This window comes from Onychomys torridus, chromosome 2 (assembly GCF_903995425.1).
Source record: "Onychomys torridus chromosome 2, mOncTor1.1, whole genome shotgun sequence".
Classification (NCBI taxonomy): Eukaryota; Metazoa; Chordata; class Mammalia; order Rodentia; family Cricetidae; genus Onychomys; species Onychomys torridus.
Genome location: NC_050444.1, coordinates 161,574,509 through 161,590,069, shown reverse-complemented (window position 1 = coordinate 161,590,069; position 15,561 = coordinate 161,574,509). Strand labels below are relative to the sequence as shown.

General features: G+C 48.4%; 1 protein-coding gene across 1 annotated transcript; it reads left to right on the top strand.

Annotated features, from left to right (window-relative positions):
• The first annotated feature begins 1,331 nt into the window (after window positions 1-1,331).
• Window positions 1,332-15,432, top strand: Ca6 (carbonic anhydrase 6). The gene is made up of 7 exons (XM_036178642.1): window positions 1,332-1,398; window positions 3,899-4,078; window positions 7,941-8,089; window positions 9,087-9,179; window positions 11,023-11,092; window positions 12,097-12,254; window positions 15,304-15,432. The coding sequence occupies exons 1-7, from the start codon at window positions 1,332-1,334 to the stop codon at window positions 15,430-15,432; spliced, it is 846 nt and encodes a 281-aa protein (XP_036034535.1).
• The last annotated feature ends 129 nt before the right edge of the window (window positions 15,433-15,561 follow it).

The window sequence follows — 15,561 nt, the reverse complement described above, 5'->3', positions numbered from 1 at the left end:
CACATGTCTTATGCCTTTGCCTCTCTGAAGGCTTGTCAGCAGGCATAAATGATAGTTTCTTCAGCACTAGCCACGTGGATGTACAAGGATTAGACAACTTATTGGTAACTCATTGGTTTGGCCTGGATGTGCCCAAGTGTACTGCACTGTCAGGACAAATCTCAGGAGAAACGTGACAATCTATCTATACCTCCACCACCTCCACCACCTCCTCCACCTCCACTACCTCCTCCACCTCCTCTACCTCCTCCACCTCCTCCACCTCCTCCACCACCTCCTCCACCTCTACCACCTCCTCCACCACCACCTCCTCCACCTCCTCCACCTTCTCTACCTCCTCCACCTTCACCACCTCCTCCACCTTCTCCACTTCTACCACCTCCTCCACCTCTACCACCTCCTCCACCTCCTCCTCTACCTCCTCCTCCTGCTCACCACCTCCTCTACTTCCTCCTCCACCTCCTCCACCTCCTCCTCTACCTCCTTCTCCTCCTCCTCCTCCTTCTCACCTCCTCCTCCACCTCCTCCTTCTCCTCCTTCTCACCTCCTCCTCCACCTCCTCCACCACCTCCTCCTCCTCCTCCTCCTTCTCACCTCCTCCTCCTCCTCCTCCTCCTCCTCCTCCTCCTCCTCCTCCTCAACCTCAATGACCCCAAGGCATGTGTGCATATGTAATTCAAGAGCCAGGCTCCAAGGTCCAGGGCTGATTTAGGTTGAGGAGAAACCTATCTCTGCCTTCAACTGGGTTCCTCCATTTCTTGCCCAAAGCTGGAGTACCAGACTATCTTCCCAGTTGCCTAGCTGGCTGGGAGTGGGGCGGCGGGGGGGGGGGGGGGGGAGCAACCCTGAATTATTAGGGATGTTCTTCTGTCCACTCTGGGACAGGCAGGGAATGCCAACTGGACTCTGGCAAGGTCTTCAGACTCTGGTGATTCCCTTCAACAGCCAGGAGAAAGGGCAGAGGAAATGCCATCCTCCAGGAAGCCCCTGTTTCCGGGTGCACTGTGCCTCCAGGCTATTCACATCCCTACAGATCAGTCATCACTCAAGGTCCACAATGGCTGCACTGTGTGGCCTCTGGACTGAGTTTCCAAAGATGTTGAACAACCAGACATGGGTTAATTGGCTATGGTAATGCCTTGGGAGGAGGTGAGGCGCGTGCACAAGGCACCAAGTCAGAAGGGCCATTGTGGGGAGGGTGTTATTGTTCAGTGGGTGCAGCAGGGGCGGATCAGGCAGCTGGACCTGGCAAATTGTTATTTACAGTTTCTGAGCTTTTAAAAGAAGTGCTGCCCAGAGCCTGTGCTGCTCTCAGGCCTTCAGCATCTGTCATGTGGGCTCTGGTGACTGTGGTATCTCTGTTCTTCCTGGGCGTCCAGGCTCATTGGACCTACTCAGGTAAGCAGCCACCTGGTACTCCAGACAGGCAGCCCACCTGTGCTGGGTGTGGGTCCTCTGTTGGGGTCCACCTGCTCTTTGGGCTCACATGTGTTTTGCTATCTCTGAATGAACAAATAGACTTTAAACCCCCAATGAGGGAGTTCCCCTCCCTTAATCCAGCTTCACTTGACTGCTTTAAAATCTTTTCTACCCAGTATTGGCTGTCTCGAGAAGCCATGTCTGCTTGGGAAGCTGTTTATTGTTATCCGAATGTGTGACAAATGAGACTTCTAGGAAGGAAACCTATGGCCTCACAGAAGAGGCTCCCGGACCACAGATAGCACCCCCTCAGAAATGTGCATCCTCATAGTTGAGGATCTGGTGGAGGACACCTTGCCTTCATCAGAACCCATTGACCTTACCTGGAGATGCCTAGTCAGACTTCAAAAGGAGAACTTGAAATCTTCCCACAGAACTTCTGTCCCCACAGAACCAGGTCGGGGATGGGGGTGCCTTGGGTGGGGAGGCTAGAGGCTGCTGGATAGTGCAGGAGACCAGAGTGACACAGGACAAAGTCTACCCTGCATGGCCTGCTCATTCAGAGTGGACTGTAAGTCCTAAACCAAGGTGACAGAGTCAGGGACATTGTAGAGGCTCAGATAATCCAATTCATAGGGCAACTGCGTCAATCATCCTGTCCAGAAAAGGAGTCCATCCATACCCTGCCCGGGAAAATAGGGACTCTTTGACATCCAGCAGTCTTACTGGTGATGAAAGACGGAGGATTCTGATGGCAAATTCTTGTTTTCCTTATGGTATCAGAGACTCCCACACTGAAGGTCTCCCTCCCACATGGCCCCCAGAGGCTGGAGAACACAGGGTGACTTTTGTTAAGTGCCCAGTAGGAAGATGTGTGAGCTGCTCCATGTTTTTGCTGCCCTAGCACTAGGCCTAGGGCCCAGCCATGTGCGTGCTAGGCAAGCTCTGCTGTTGAGCTGTACCCTCGACTGCCTCCCATGTCTCTAAGACCCAGACCCAAAGCACCTGGGTCACAGAGCGGTGCGTCTCAGGCCTCTTTCCTTGATCTTGGCATTTTGCCTCTAAGAAAGAATTGTTTAAAACTTGGTTTGAATTATTGAGTAGGACGAGAAGAGAATCAACTTGCAAACTAAGAAGCCCCAGCCGGAGCTCCATTCTTACCTAGAAGGAGCCATGCACTCATGGAAAGGTAATCTTGAAGTGTCCTTGATCGGAAATGGCTGAACAGAGCTGGGCATAGTAATGAACCCCTTTAATCCCAGCACTCAGGAAGCAGAGGCAGGTAGATCTCAGTGAGTTCTAGGCCAGCCTGGTCTACAGAGTGAGAGGCCTTGTCTCAAAACCCAAACCCTCAGTGAGGTGAAGCCTCTGTCATCTGCGGTGACTGGCCATCATTACTCTGGCCCCAGGATTATTAACCATCTCCAAAAAGATAAACTTTACAGCTTCTTCTCTCCCTCTATTCCCCCCCTTTCCTTCCTTTTCTCTCTTCTCCTCCTCCAGAGAGAGAGAGAGAGAGAGAGAGAGAGAGAGAGAGAGAGAGAGAGAGAGAGAATCTCATTACTTTGCCCAGACTGACCTTGAATCTCTGGGCTCAGTTATCTCTGGTATCACAGGATTATAATCCCAATCCCCCAAGGACTGAGATAGGAGGATGCCACAAATTCAAGGCCAGCCAGGACTACATAATAAGAAGCCTCATAAAGCAGGTTAACTCCTGGATTCTAAAGAGCCTCCTGCCTTAAAAAAAAAAAAAAAAAAAAAAAAAAAAAATCTCACTCAATCCCCCAAGAAGCTGGAACTATGGATATGTCCAAAGTTTATTTTATTGCTTTTGTGTTGCTTTCTAAGACAGGATCTAATGTAGCCCAGGCTGGCCTTGAACTTGGTTTGTAGCTGAAGATGACCTTGTACTTTTGACCCTTCTGCCTCCACCTCCCCAGGGCCGGGGTTACAGGCCTGTACCACCCTTTTAACAGGATGCTTCTTCAAGTGCCCTGCACCCTCAGGTTGTCACCTAGGTGGTCTTGACCTTTCTGTCGGCCCAAAGAAGATGCTGGAGCAAGAAACAGCTGCTGCTGGGGGAAGGTTTTGGCCGGGAGCTCAAACAGGGCTTGGAAGGAAAACTATATTCTCTGAAAATGAGGTCAGGGGTTGTTGGTAGGCCCAGGCTCCCTACAGGGCATTCATCAGCTGTGAAAACTTCAAGGAAGAGGGTCAACTAGCTACTCTCCAGAGGAGACCCCTGGGTCCCGTGGCCGCAAGGATGAATCGGAAGATAGCACCATGGCCACACCCCAAGCCAAGTCCTTGGCTTAGTGTAGACTCTCCTGCCCTGCCCTCTGGAAGCTCTGCTTCTGTTTCCACAAGTTTTCCCTGTGGGTCTTCCACCCAGAAGAGCCTGACCCTGGTCTGCTAAGAAGCCTTAGACTAGGCTCAGCTGAGTAGCTCTGAGCTGGGCCCTACTCTTCTGTTCCAGGGGAAGGGCTAACAGAAGACCAATGGTATCAGGAGTACCCGGCCTGTGGGGGGCGGAAGCAGTCGCCTATCGACCTGGTGAGGGAGGAGGTGAAGTTCAACCCGTCCTTGAAGAGGCTGAACCTGACTGGCTACGGGGAGGAGGGGCTGGAGTTCTCCATGACTAACAATGGCCACACAGGTAAGAGGGCTCTGTGGGCCTGGCAGTCTGCATGCAATGCAGGTAGTACCTCCGCTCTAAACTCAACCCCTGTGGGCTCCTCCAAGGCACCTGTTTGGAAACCTGAAAATCTGTGTTCCTGGGACCTACAGCATTTGGAAGGCAGAGGCAATTGGATCTCTTTGAGTCTGAGGCTAGCCTGGACTATGTAGTTTGACCTTCTCTCAAAACCAAAACCTGAACAATACACCAAAAGACCCTTACCTGAGTCTGCTCTGACACACCCAGCAGGGCCTTCAGACAGAGGACAGAGTGACTCAGGGTTACATTCCCTACTGTTTTGATGCAGGTGGGCCCCTGTTTTCATATTTTCTGTATGGAGTCTGATTAGTTACAAGCACCTGAGAGGTAACTAAGTTTCTCAAAGGTTCAAAAAGAATTCCCCTTGGTTTATCCAGCAGGGGAGGGGGGAGGGGAGAAAGAGAGAGAGAGAGAGGAGAGAGAGAGAATATGCATGTGTGTCAGATGGGAAAGCTGCCACTATGACATCTACATAGTGTGTCCTCCTGATTCTCCATTAGCTTTGTCTGTGAGCCTCATAGCAATCTCAGGAGGGGCATTGTATGGGGCATGTTAGTGTGGATGTGAGTCTAGGTGCACAGGTACATATGTGCACATGTAGATGAAAGCCAGAGATTAACATCCAGTGTCTTGCTCAATACCTCTTAGTTTCTAAGTTATTATTACATTTATTTATTTATTTGTGTGTGTGTGCAATGTGCCTTCTCCTTCTATATTGGTCACGGAGCTCAAACACAGGCCATCAGGCTTGGTAGCAAGTGCCTTTACCCATGAGCAGCCCTCCAGCCCCTCTATCTTCTTTTCTGAGACAGTCATTCATTGATTTTGCTAGACTGGCTGCTGGATTTGCCTGTCACCTTCCCTGGGGCTGGGTTTACATGTGTGGGGCTCTGTGTCGGGCTTTGTATGAAGGTGTTTGGGGTCCCAAACTGAGGACCTCATGCGTACGTGGCAAGCACTTCATCCACAGAGCAGCCCCTTTAGCCCATCTTTGATTTTCTGAGTTCATGTAACCGAGGCTGGTCCCAAACTCTGAGTCCAGAGTGCCTTTGAACTCTTGACCTCCTGTCTCTACTTCCCAAATTCTGGGATTGGGGGCCTGCACCCCCAAGCTTGGCTAAGAAGGGCCATTCTCAGGCAGGAAGCCTGAGGTCTCAAGAGGCCACAGGCTCCCTCAAGATCACAGTCACTAACAGCTCAGTGACACAGGCCCAGATGTTTGGTTCTCAGCCCCTCCTGGTACCTCAGTGTCACACATGGTTCCTGGGGGGTCAGTTTGCTATCTGTGCCCAGGTGCGTATTGCCCCATTGAGACAACAAAACCAAATTCCAGTTCTGGGTTGGGTGGATAGTAAGAGGAGGAACAGAGCCATGTCTGTGAGTGGCCTCAGGTACCTGTGCCTAGGTCTATTGAGATCCACAACTACTAATAACCCTCTCTCTTTCTGAGGTACTGGGGGGCTCTGTGCATGCTAAATCTGTATTCTACCTTTGGGCTTAATTTATAATCTATTTTTAAAGGTTTATTTAATCATTTTCAACTATGTGTATATGTGCCTCTGTGTGTGGGTCTGTGCACATGAGTGCAGGTGCCCTCAGATGCCAGGGGCCCAGATACTCCTGGAGCCAGAGTTACAGGCATTTGGGAGCCACTTAACATGGGTGCTGGGAGTTGAATTTGGGTCCTCTGCAAGAGCAGTGCATGTTAACTACTAAGTTATCTCTTAAGCCACAATCTGTTTCTGTAACAGATGGGGAAGAGGTCTCCATGTTGTCCAGGCTAATTTAAAACTATGTCAAGTGATTCTTCTGCCTCAACCTCTTGAGTGATAGGACTATAAACATGTCCAGCTCATAGGATCTTCTATGATAAAGAAGGTGTTTTGTTGATTTCTTTCTTCCTTCCTTTCTTTTCTTCCTTTCTTTTCTTCCTTTCTTCCTTCCTTCCTTTCTTTTCTTCCTTTCTTTTCTTCCTTTCTTCCTTCCTTCCTTTCTTTCTTTTCTTTTTGGTTTTTGAGACAGGGTTTCTCTGTGGTGTAGTTTTGTGCCTTTCCTGGAACTCACTCTGTAGACCAGGCTGGCCTCGAACTCACAAAGATCCACCTGCCTCTACCTCCCGAGTGCTGGGATTAAAGGCTGCGCCGCCGCCACCACCCGGCAGTTTTGTTGATTTTCAAAATCAGCATGCTCATTTTCTTTTTGTTGAGTTTTTTCCCCCTGAGACAGGGTTTCTCTGTGCAGCCCTGGCTGTCCAGCAACTCTCTCTGCAGACCAGGCTGGCCTCAAATTTACAGAGATCCATCTGCCTCTGCCTCATGAGTGCTGAGATTAAAGGCATGTGCTGCATACCTGGTTTTATTGTTCAATTTTAAGAGTCATTTTTTGTAAACTTTTTTTTGTTTTGTTTTTGTTTTTTGAGACAGAGTTTCTCTGTGTAGCTTTGCGCCTTTCCTGGATCTCACTCTGTAGACCAGGCTGGCCTCAAACTCACGAAGATCTGCCTGACTTTGCCTCCCTAGTGCTGGGATTAAAGGCATGTGCTACCACCGCCTGGCTTTGTAAACATTTTCTATGTGTATGAATGTTTACCTGTGTGTTATGTGCACCATGTGTGTGCAGTGCCTGTAGAGGCCAGGAGAGGGTGTTGTTCCCCCGGAACTGGTGTTGTATGCTGTCATGTGGTTGCTGGGAATTGAACCAGTTTCTCTGGAAGAACAGCCGGCGTTAGTCCTACAGTGGGCTTTTCTCAGATATTTACAAATCCCTTCTTACAGCCTTTCGTTTGTCCTTTTCATTCTCTGGCCAGTGTCTTTTGCAAAGAAAAAACCCAAAGGGACCGTTCACATCCTTGAGGCTGGATTCCTGTGCTTTTTAACTTATTTTTTATTTATTTTATTGGTTTGTTTGTTTTTCAAGATAGGGTTTTTCTGTGTAGCCCTGGCTGTCCTGGAACTCACTCTGTAGACCAGGCTGGCCTTGAACTCACAGAGATCTGCCTGCCTCTGCCTCTTGCGTGCTGGGATTAAAAGCATGTGCCACCACTGCCTGGCTGACAAAACTTTAAGGTCTGTGCCAGTGAGATGAATGCAGTCATTTGACCCAAGTACTGTCCCTGGAGGAGGTCTGTAGGGCATGGGGTGGGAGGACTCATTCATTTTCCCTACAGTAATAGGCTCACATTTTAGTGTTAGAATCCCATTCAAATGAAGTTCTAAACTGAGCAAGAGCTTGCATGGTCCTGGCTGGCTGGGTAATTTGGTTTCTTGTCTGCTGAGGACAAGTTGGGCCACATTATGATGATGTGTAGTTAAGAGATGGGGATCTAGGTACTGGGTTCTTAGCCCAGCTCTGCCCCCGCCCAAGGCACAGTGTGATACCGAGTCTTCCCCAACCAGGGTCAGTTTCTTTGTCCACAAAACGGGAGTGTTGGAACTCAGTACTGCCTCAGGTCCCAGCAGAGCTGACACTTCTATGGGCTAGCTAAGAGTCTGCATGGGAAAGCCATGAAGCCATGCCTCAAACTAGCAATCCTCCTGCCTCAGCCTCTAAGGGCTGGGAGTATAGGAATGTACTTTGGGCAATATGTTTTCTGAGCTTTCCCATTTTCTAAGACCAACAAGGCAGATCTGCTGTACTGTAGTCCTTCCCTTGACCTGGTAGTTCTGGACAGAGAGGTGTTCTGCATGCCACTTCCACCTTTCCTTTGGGGACAGCAGTCTAATCCACCAGTAACACCTTGGGTTGCCTTGGGTGTGAGGTGGGAGATAACCCAGGGGAGCCTCTCTGTGCTGTTCTCTTGCAGTGCAGATCACCCTGCCTCACACCATGTACATGACAGACTCTGAGGGCAATCTGTACAGATCAGAGCAATTGCACTTTCACTGGGGTGGAGGCCCCTCAGGAATCAGCGGCTCCGAGCACACTGTTGATGGGATCAGGCGTGTGATGGAGGTATGTGACAACCCCAACAGGGTCCCCTTTCCTTCAATCTCCATAGTCACTTTGCTTTTTTATGACTGTTACACAGGTGTCATGTATGTGCACATGCATGTGAGGGTGCATGTACACGTGTGTGGAGGCCAGGGGTTGACATCGTCTTCCTCTATCACACTCTTACTTGGTTTTTGAAGCAGGCTGTCTCACTGAGTCTAGATTCTATCTACTAGCTGGCCACTGAACTCCACGGATCATTACCGCTGCTTGAGCATTGAGGTTGCAGGCATGCACAACTGTGCCCAGTTCCTCTTTATGGGTGCTGGGATTGAACTCATGTCCTCATGCTCATACAATAAGTGCTCACCGACTGAGCCATCCCTCTGGCTCTCCCTTTCTTACTGAAATAGCTAATTTAGGTAATGGTGGTGGTATGGTGACGGTTCAGTCACCCGTGTTGAATTTATTTTCAGTTCATTGAGAAATTACTGGCCACTGCTTTGTGAGGGAACATGAATGGGATCTCTCTTCAGAGAACTCACAGCACAGCGGGAGTCTCTTGCCCGCATGGTGGCAGGCCTTCCTCTGTTTCAGCTGGATTTGTGTGTTAGAATTTTAGAGTACCTCTTTGGCCTGCATCCATCCTTGGGCTGATTTCAGGCTTACAGTGGCTTCCTGAGAGAGGGGAGTGCATTGCTCACTCTCTCCTCAAGCCCTCTAGAGGTCTGAGGAGGACATAGTGGCTTCAGCCTCTGCCAGGAAGGAGGTTGGATCAAGCAAACCAGAATCACCACCTTCCAGAACTCCACTTACCTAACTCTTTCCATTCTCAGAGAAGTTTCTGGTCTTGGCAGTTGGGGTGCTTAGTCTGCACAGGAGGAGGGAGGCGAGAGCTGTTTGTGTGGGGTAGAGGGCTCAGCGGGAGCACCTTATCTTCTTTCCCTTCCCCCTTGGAGTCCTTAAGAGTTTGAAGTCCCCATGAACTGCCCAGTGACCTGCTTTTCCTTACTCACAGATTCACTTTGTTAACTACAATGACAAGTACGGAAGCTTCAAGGAAGCTCAGAGTCAACCCGATGGTTTGGCTGTAATTGCAATCTTTGTTGAGGTAGGGCTGGGACTGTGATGTGTGTCTGCATTCAGGCTGCTATGCCCTTGTGTCCAAATGAGGTGTGCTGTCTGAATGACATGTCATCTTGGTTCTCTCTCAGCCCCTTCCTAAGCTTTCGTGGGGAAGCTCCCTCTGTGGAGGGTTGACCTTACCCAGGCCTTGCTCACTCCTGTGTTATGAACCGTGGGACCCTGGGTAAAAAGATGACTTAGAAGACCTGGAATCCCAGAAGGGTTGACTGGACACAAGCTGGTCTAATGGGCTATGTGAAGCCTCCCATGCAGCCAGATTAAGGCACCTGTGCTACATTTCTAAGAAAGCCCACGTGATGGACTGAGAGATGGGTGGTTAGAAGGAGGTAGGAATCTGGGCTGGAGAGGTAGCTCAGTGATTAAGAGCACTAGAGGACCCAGGTTCCAGTCTCAGCACTCACATGACATTTCACAACCTGTTCCAGGAGACTGAATGTCTTCTTTTGGCCCCTGAGGGCACCAGGCATGCACATGGTACACAGACACACATGCAGGTAAAATACCTATACATATAAAATGAAAATAAATAAATCTAAAAAAAATTTAAAAGTAGACAGGAATCGAATTTGCAAAAATCTTAATATTAAACTGGAAAAAATTTACAAACAAAATGAAATACCCAACTGGTTCTATAGTATCTCAAAACATAAAAACAATGCTGGTTGTGATGGTATAAGCCTGTAATCCTAGGAGAAAAAGTCAACAGAATAATCGAAGTTGTCTGTTGTGGTACATGACTGTAATCTCAGTGCTCGGGAAGCAGGAGTAGATTGCTGCAAGTCTGAGGCCATCATAGTCTGTGTAGGGAGTTCTAGACCAGCCCAGCCTACACAATGAGACCTTGCCTCAAAAAAACAAAATCAAGCTGGGTGGTGGTGGCACATACCTTTAATCCTAGCACTCAGGAGACAGAGGCATGATCTCCAAGTTGGAGGCTATCCTGGTCTATAGAGCGAGTTCCAGAACAGCCAGGGCTACACAGAAAAACTCTGTGGAAACAAAACAAGTAAAATCAAACCCAAACCAACCAAATCAACAGAAAACAAATACAACAACAACAACAACAAAATGCCTTTTACACCAAAAGCAACTTCTATTTAAATTTTTTTTGGTTTTTCGAGACAGGGTTTCTCTGTGTGGCTTTGCGCCTTTCCTGTAGACCAGGCTGGCCTCGAACTCACAGAGATCCGCCTGCCTCTGCCTCCCGAGTGCTAGGATTAAAGGCGTGCGCCACCACTGCCTGGCTAGATATTTTTATCTTAAAACAAACAAAAACAAAACAACAGGGCTAGAGAGATGGCTTAGTGGTTAAGAGTACTTGCTGCTCTTGCAGAGGACAAGAGTTCAGTTCCCAGCACCCACATGACAGTTCACAACCTACTGTGACTCCAGTTCCAGTGAGTCTGGTGCCCTCTTCTGGGCTCCCTAGGCACTGCATGCAGATGGTGTATACACACACACACACACACACACACACACACACACACACACACAGGCAAACTCTGATACACATTAAAATAAGTCAATGAAATCAACATTCATATGAAAGAGTGTCCTAGCAATAGGGCTACAGGAACAGTTTTGCCTGGGACATCTTGTCTGTCAGAACTCTGAGGACAGAGCCCAGGTAGTTAGTAGCAAGGAATAGTCATCTTGTCCCCCAGCCCAGCTGAGCCTCACTGCCTCCTTGTTCTCCACTCAGCCTTCCCAGCTAGGAAACCAAGGAGCTGGTGGGGGAGGGGTGAGGTGGGGTGAAGTGAGGTGGGGTGGGTGGGTAGTTCTCATACTGAGTGTATGCTTCTCTCCAGATTGATCAGTATGCCGAAAATACTTACTACAGCTCCTTCATTTTTGAGTTGTCCAACATCAAGCATCCAGGTAAGGAACACCCACAGTAGGGAAGAAGTTTGAGTGTGGGGTGAGTAGAAGCCACAGCCCTTTGGAGGGAGGTTGGGTCTCTTTGGCTGAGGGAACCTTGTCCCAGCCCTTTCTGCCATAGGTTTAAGAGGAAAACATACCTCTGAGAAAGCTGCATATAAGTTCTTGGCCATTGTCTTCTTTCCAGGCTTTAAATATGGATTTTTAAATCATTTATGTGTATGAGTGCTTGTGTGCTCAGGCACGCCCCCAGAGGCCAGAAATCTACATTTAGTGGTTAAGAGCACTTGCTGCTCTTGCAGAAGACCTAGGTTTGATTCCCAGCACCTGCACACTGGCTCATAACTAACACCTGTTTCAGGGGATCTGAAGCCCTCTTCTGACCTCTCTGGGAACCAGACATGCACATGGTGTACATACATACATACATGCAGGCAAGACACTCATAGGCATAAAATAAAAATAAACTTTAAAAAAGTATTCTGTATAGAGGGTGACGAGCTGGCTCAGCAGTTAAGAGTGCTTGTTCCACAGTCATCAGGACAAGGGATCAGATCCCAGACCCATCTAACAAGCCGGATGTCCCACAAATCCTGGAACTTTAGCTCTGATCCCTGGGAGCTGGAGTTACAGGCAGTGTAAGTCATTGGGCATGGGTGCTGAGAGCAGAATGAGGGACTTCTGGGAGAAGGCCCTCTTAACTGCTGAGCCTCTTTAGCCTCTAGAAGTCATTTTAAAACCCAGGCTGGCTTGGAATTCATGGACATCTTCCTGCCTCAGTCTCCCAAATGCTAAGATTACACGTGTGCATTCCCAGGCCCAGCGCTCAGCTCTGCACCCATCCATGGAGCAGTGAACTGGGGGACAGCTTTTCGGTCACCAGCTTCTTTATTCTTTGGCTTTGGCAGAGGACTGGAAGATTCCACATGCCGAGGCAGAGCCCAAGCTGCCCCTCCCGGAGCAGCCCTGCTCCTTCCCACTCCATACTGTGTCTTCTTTCTTAGGACAAACCACAACTCTGAAAGACACTACCATTCAGAAAATGTTGCCTAGAGACACGCACAACTATTACACCTACGAAGGCTCGCTCACCACTCCACCCTGCACAGAGAATGTCAAGTGGTTTGTGTTTCAAGACTCTGTCAAGCTCTCTAAGACCCAGGTAACACAGCACCACTTTGTCAAAGCCTCCCTTTAACTGTCTGGCTAGCAAGGACACTTCCAGAGGCCCACCTGATTCTTTGGTATTGGCCACCCAGAGGCTCTGACATGGTCTTAGTCAGGGTGACTATTTCTGTGATGAGACACCGTGACCAAAGCAACTTGGGGAGGAAGGGGTTTATTCAGCTTACACTTCCTCATCACTGAAGGAAGTCAGGACAGGAACTCAAACAGGACAGGAACCTGGAGGCAGGAGCTGATGCAGAGGCCACGGAGGGGCTGCTTCTTATGGCTTCCTCAGCCTGCTTTCTTATACAACCCGGGACAGCAGCCAAGGGATAGCACCACCCACCATGGGTTGGGCCCTCTCCCATCAATCACTAATTAAGAAAAGGCCCCACAGCTGTTTCTTATGGAGGCTTCTCCTCAGTTGAGGTTCCCTCCTTTCAGATGACTCTAGCTTCTGTCATGCTGACATAAACTAGCCAGGACAAATACCCCTCCCCCTCCCCACCCCCATGGAACTGCAGGTAACCTTCGGCCACTGAGGCGGGGATGGGTGTTGGAGGCACCAGCTGATCTGGTAGCTTAGAATCGATGCATTGAAAGGTCTGGTGTCCAGGCCGTGTGAAAAAAGTGCACGGTGAAGAAGAGGAATGTTCTCGGGCAGACTTGGCCATGCCCCATCCTAGATCCTTGTACAGCTTACATTTTAACATCTTCCATGTCTCAGGCCAAGGACTGCTTCAGCTCTTTGTTGTGTTAAAACACAGCGTTATATTTGGTCTTTTAAAAGATTGGTTAATTTCATTTGTATGTGTGTGCCCCCAGTGTATGCCTGTCACACGGGAGTGCATCTTTGTGTACCATGTGCATGCAGGAGACCATCAGAGCTGCAGGAATTGGAGTTATAGGAACTTGGTGCTGAGAACCAAACTTAGGTCCTCTGTAAGAGCAACAAGTGCTCTTAACCACTGAGCCATTTCCCCAGCCATGTACTCAGTCTTTTGAGGAGAATTGCTCTATTGTTCAAAATAGTAGTCCAGGTACATGAGTGAGTCAGCCAACCTATCTACCTACCAACCTACCAACCTACCAACCTACCAACCTACCAACCTACCAACCTACCAACCTACCAACCTACCAACCTACCAACCTACCAACCTACCAACCTACCAACCTACCAACCTACCTACCAAACTCCCTCTCTCCTTGTCTCCCCCACTCCCTCACTGCCATTCTCCTCCCACTCCCACCTCCTTCTCCTGACAGGGTCTCACTCTGTAACTCTGTCATGGCAGTCCTCCTGCCCCAACCTCCTGAATGTTGAGGCATGAGCCATCACAGCTAGCTCTGAATGTTCGACTTTAGTGAACACCATATGGGTACATAATATACATCTGCTGAATATACTACTGAAGCTACAGGGCAAATCTAATATTTCTTTAGACTTTATTTCCCCTCAGAAACAAATAGTCCTTCCCCTAAACTTCAATTCTCTTTTCCAGCGGAAGATGGAAAAGGCTTCTACTAGGCTAGGCAAGGACCCTCCACACAAAATTTACTCAGTAGGCTGGAAGTGTCCCCAGAGAAGGGACATAGCATAGGCCTATTATCTCTGGAAAAATGAAACTTACATCCAGATCTAGAAGGATTCAACAAGTCACATTATTAGAAAGAAGCTTGCTTAGCTCCTCAGAGACCACACGGGTTCATTTGCCTGTGAGGTAAGAGGGTAGAGAGCTCTAGGCTAGCCTTGGACACAGTAAGCTTCAAGCCAGCCTGGGCTACAAAGTAAGATATTCGTTCAAATAGCCAAACTCAGATTATAGCTTGATTTTAAGGATAATTGCCTAGCATAACAAGGCCTTAGATTTGATCTCCAGCACTGTGGGGGCAAATCCCAAAACACAAGGGAAAAGACAGTGGGAATGAGGGTCACCTGAGTCAGAGTTACAAAGATTTCAGACAGGGGAATTACCAGACAAATAATGTAAGAGTATCTGATGTACATAAAGAAATAAGAGATTTAAATATAGGGAAAGAACAAAAGTACAAAATGATCAGCAGATTTGGGGATAAAAACAAACAGGATTTTTGGGATGAAACTATATTAACCACAATTAACGAATGAATGAGTTTAATAGCATGTTGGATTTAATTCAAGAGACAGTAAATTGGAAGACAGAGGTAGGAAAGTAGTCTAACCATGGTACAAAGAGGAACGGAGGTGGAAATGTGCAAAGTGGCGAAGAGAGATGGAGGCTGGAGTAGAGGGATCTAGCAGATGGCTCACTTAAGTTCCAGAAAAGACTCAGCCTGGTGTGGGGTGCATGGCTGTAGATCCACACCTGGGAGGCAGATCTCCGAGTTTGAGGTTAGCCTGCTTTACAGAGTGAGTTCCAGGCCAGGAGGGCTACATAGTGAGACCCCGTCTAAAAATATAAAAACCCTACCCACCTTTAATCCCAGTACTTGGAAGGCAGAGGCAGACAGATCTCTGAGTTTGAGGCCAGCCTGATCTACAGACCGAGTTCCAGGACAGCCAGGGCTACACAGAGAAACCTGGTCTTGAAAAATCAAAATAGATAAACAAATAAATGAACAATATATAGAGAGAGTTAGCCACAGAGAGAGGGCAGGAGACTCAGACTCCTAGAAGGGAAATGAATGGAGAACCCAGACTTTTGCATGCAGAAAAAAAACAACAAAAACAAACTTCAAGGATGTAGATGGAATATATTTTTAGAAAAATGAACACTGAGCCTAACACTTGATAGGCTTCTGTTACTTATTGCTTTTGTTCTGTTAACCAAATACTCATATAAGAAGATGAGGCAGGAGTGTGGGAGATCCTGCTGGGAAGATGAACGGATGGATGGGTAAGATCCGGAGTAGAGGCTGGCAGACCACTCAGGACCACTGAGCTTGAGGTTGTCTGAGACTGCCAGCATCACCGAGATGGCAGCATCTATCCAATCACTAACCAAACACTTTTAAGTTTCCCAGTGCTCCCTGCTGCCGCATCGGTAACTTTATGTTGTCTGCAGGTTGAGAGGATAGAGAATGCTATTCAGAATCACCACAATGAGACCCTTCATGATGGCTACCGAAAGACCCAGCCCCTCAACCACAGAGTAGTGGAGGTCAACTTCCCATTTCCTGATAAGTGTAAGTGACATCAACTCTTACTTCTTTTGTTTGACTTATGGACCTCAACGTTCTTTCCTTCTCTGGTTGATCTCTTATAGCAATAGAGAAGGAAGGAATGCTATTCACATGGACCAACATGGACAGGGCAGGAGAAG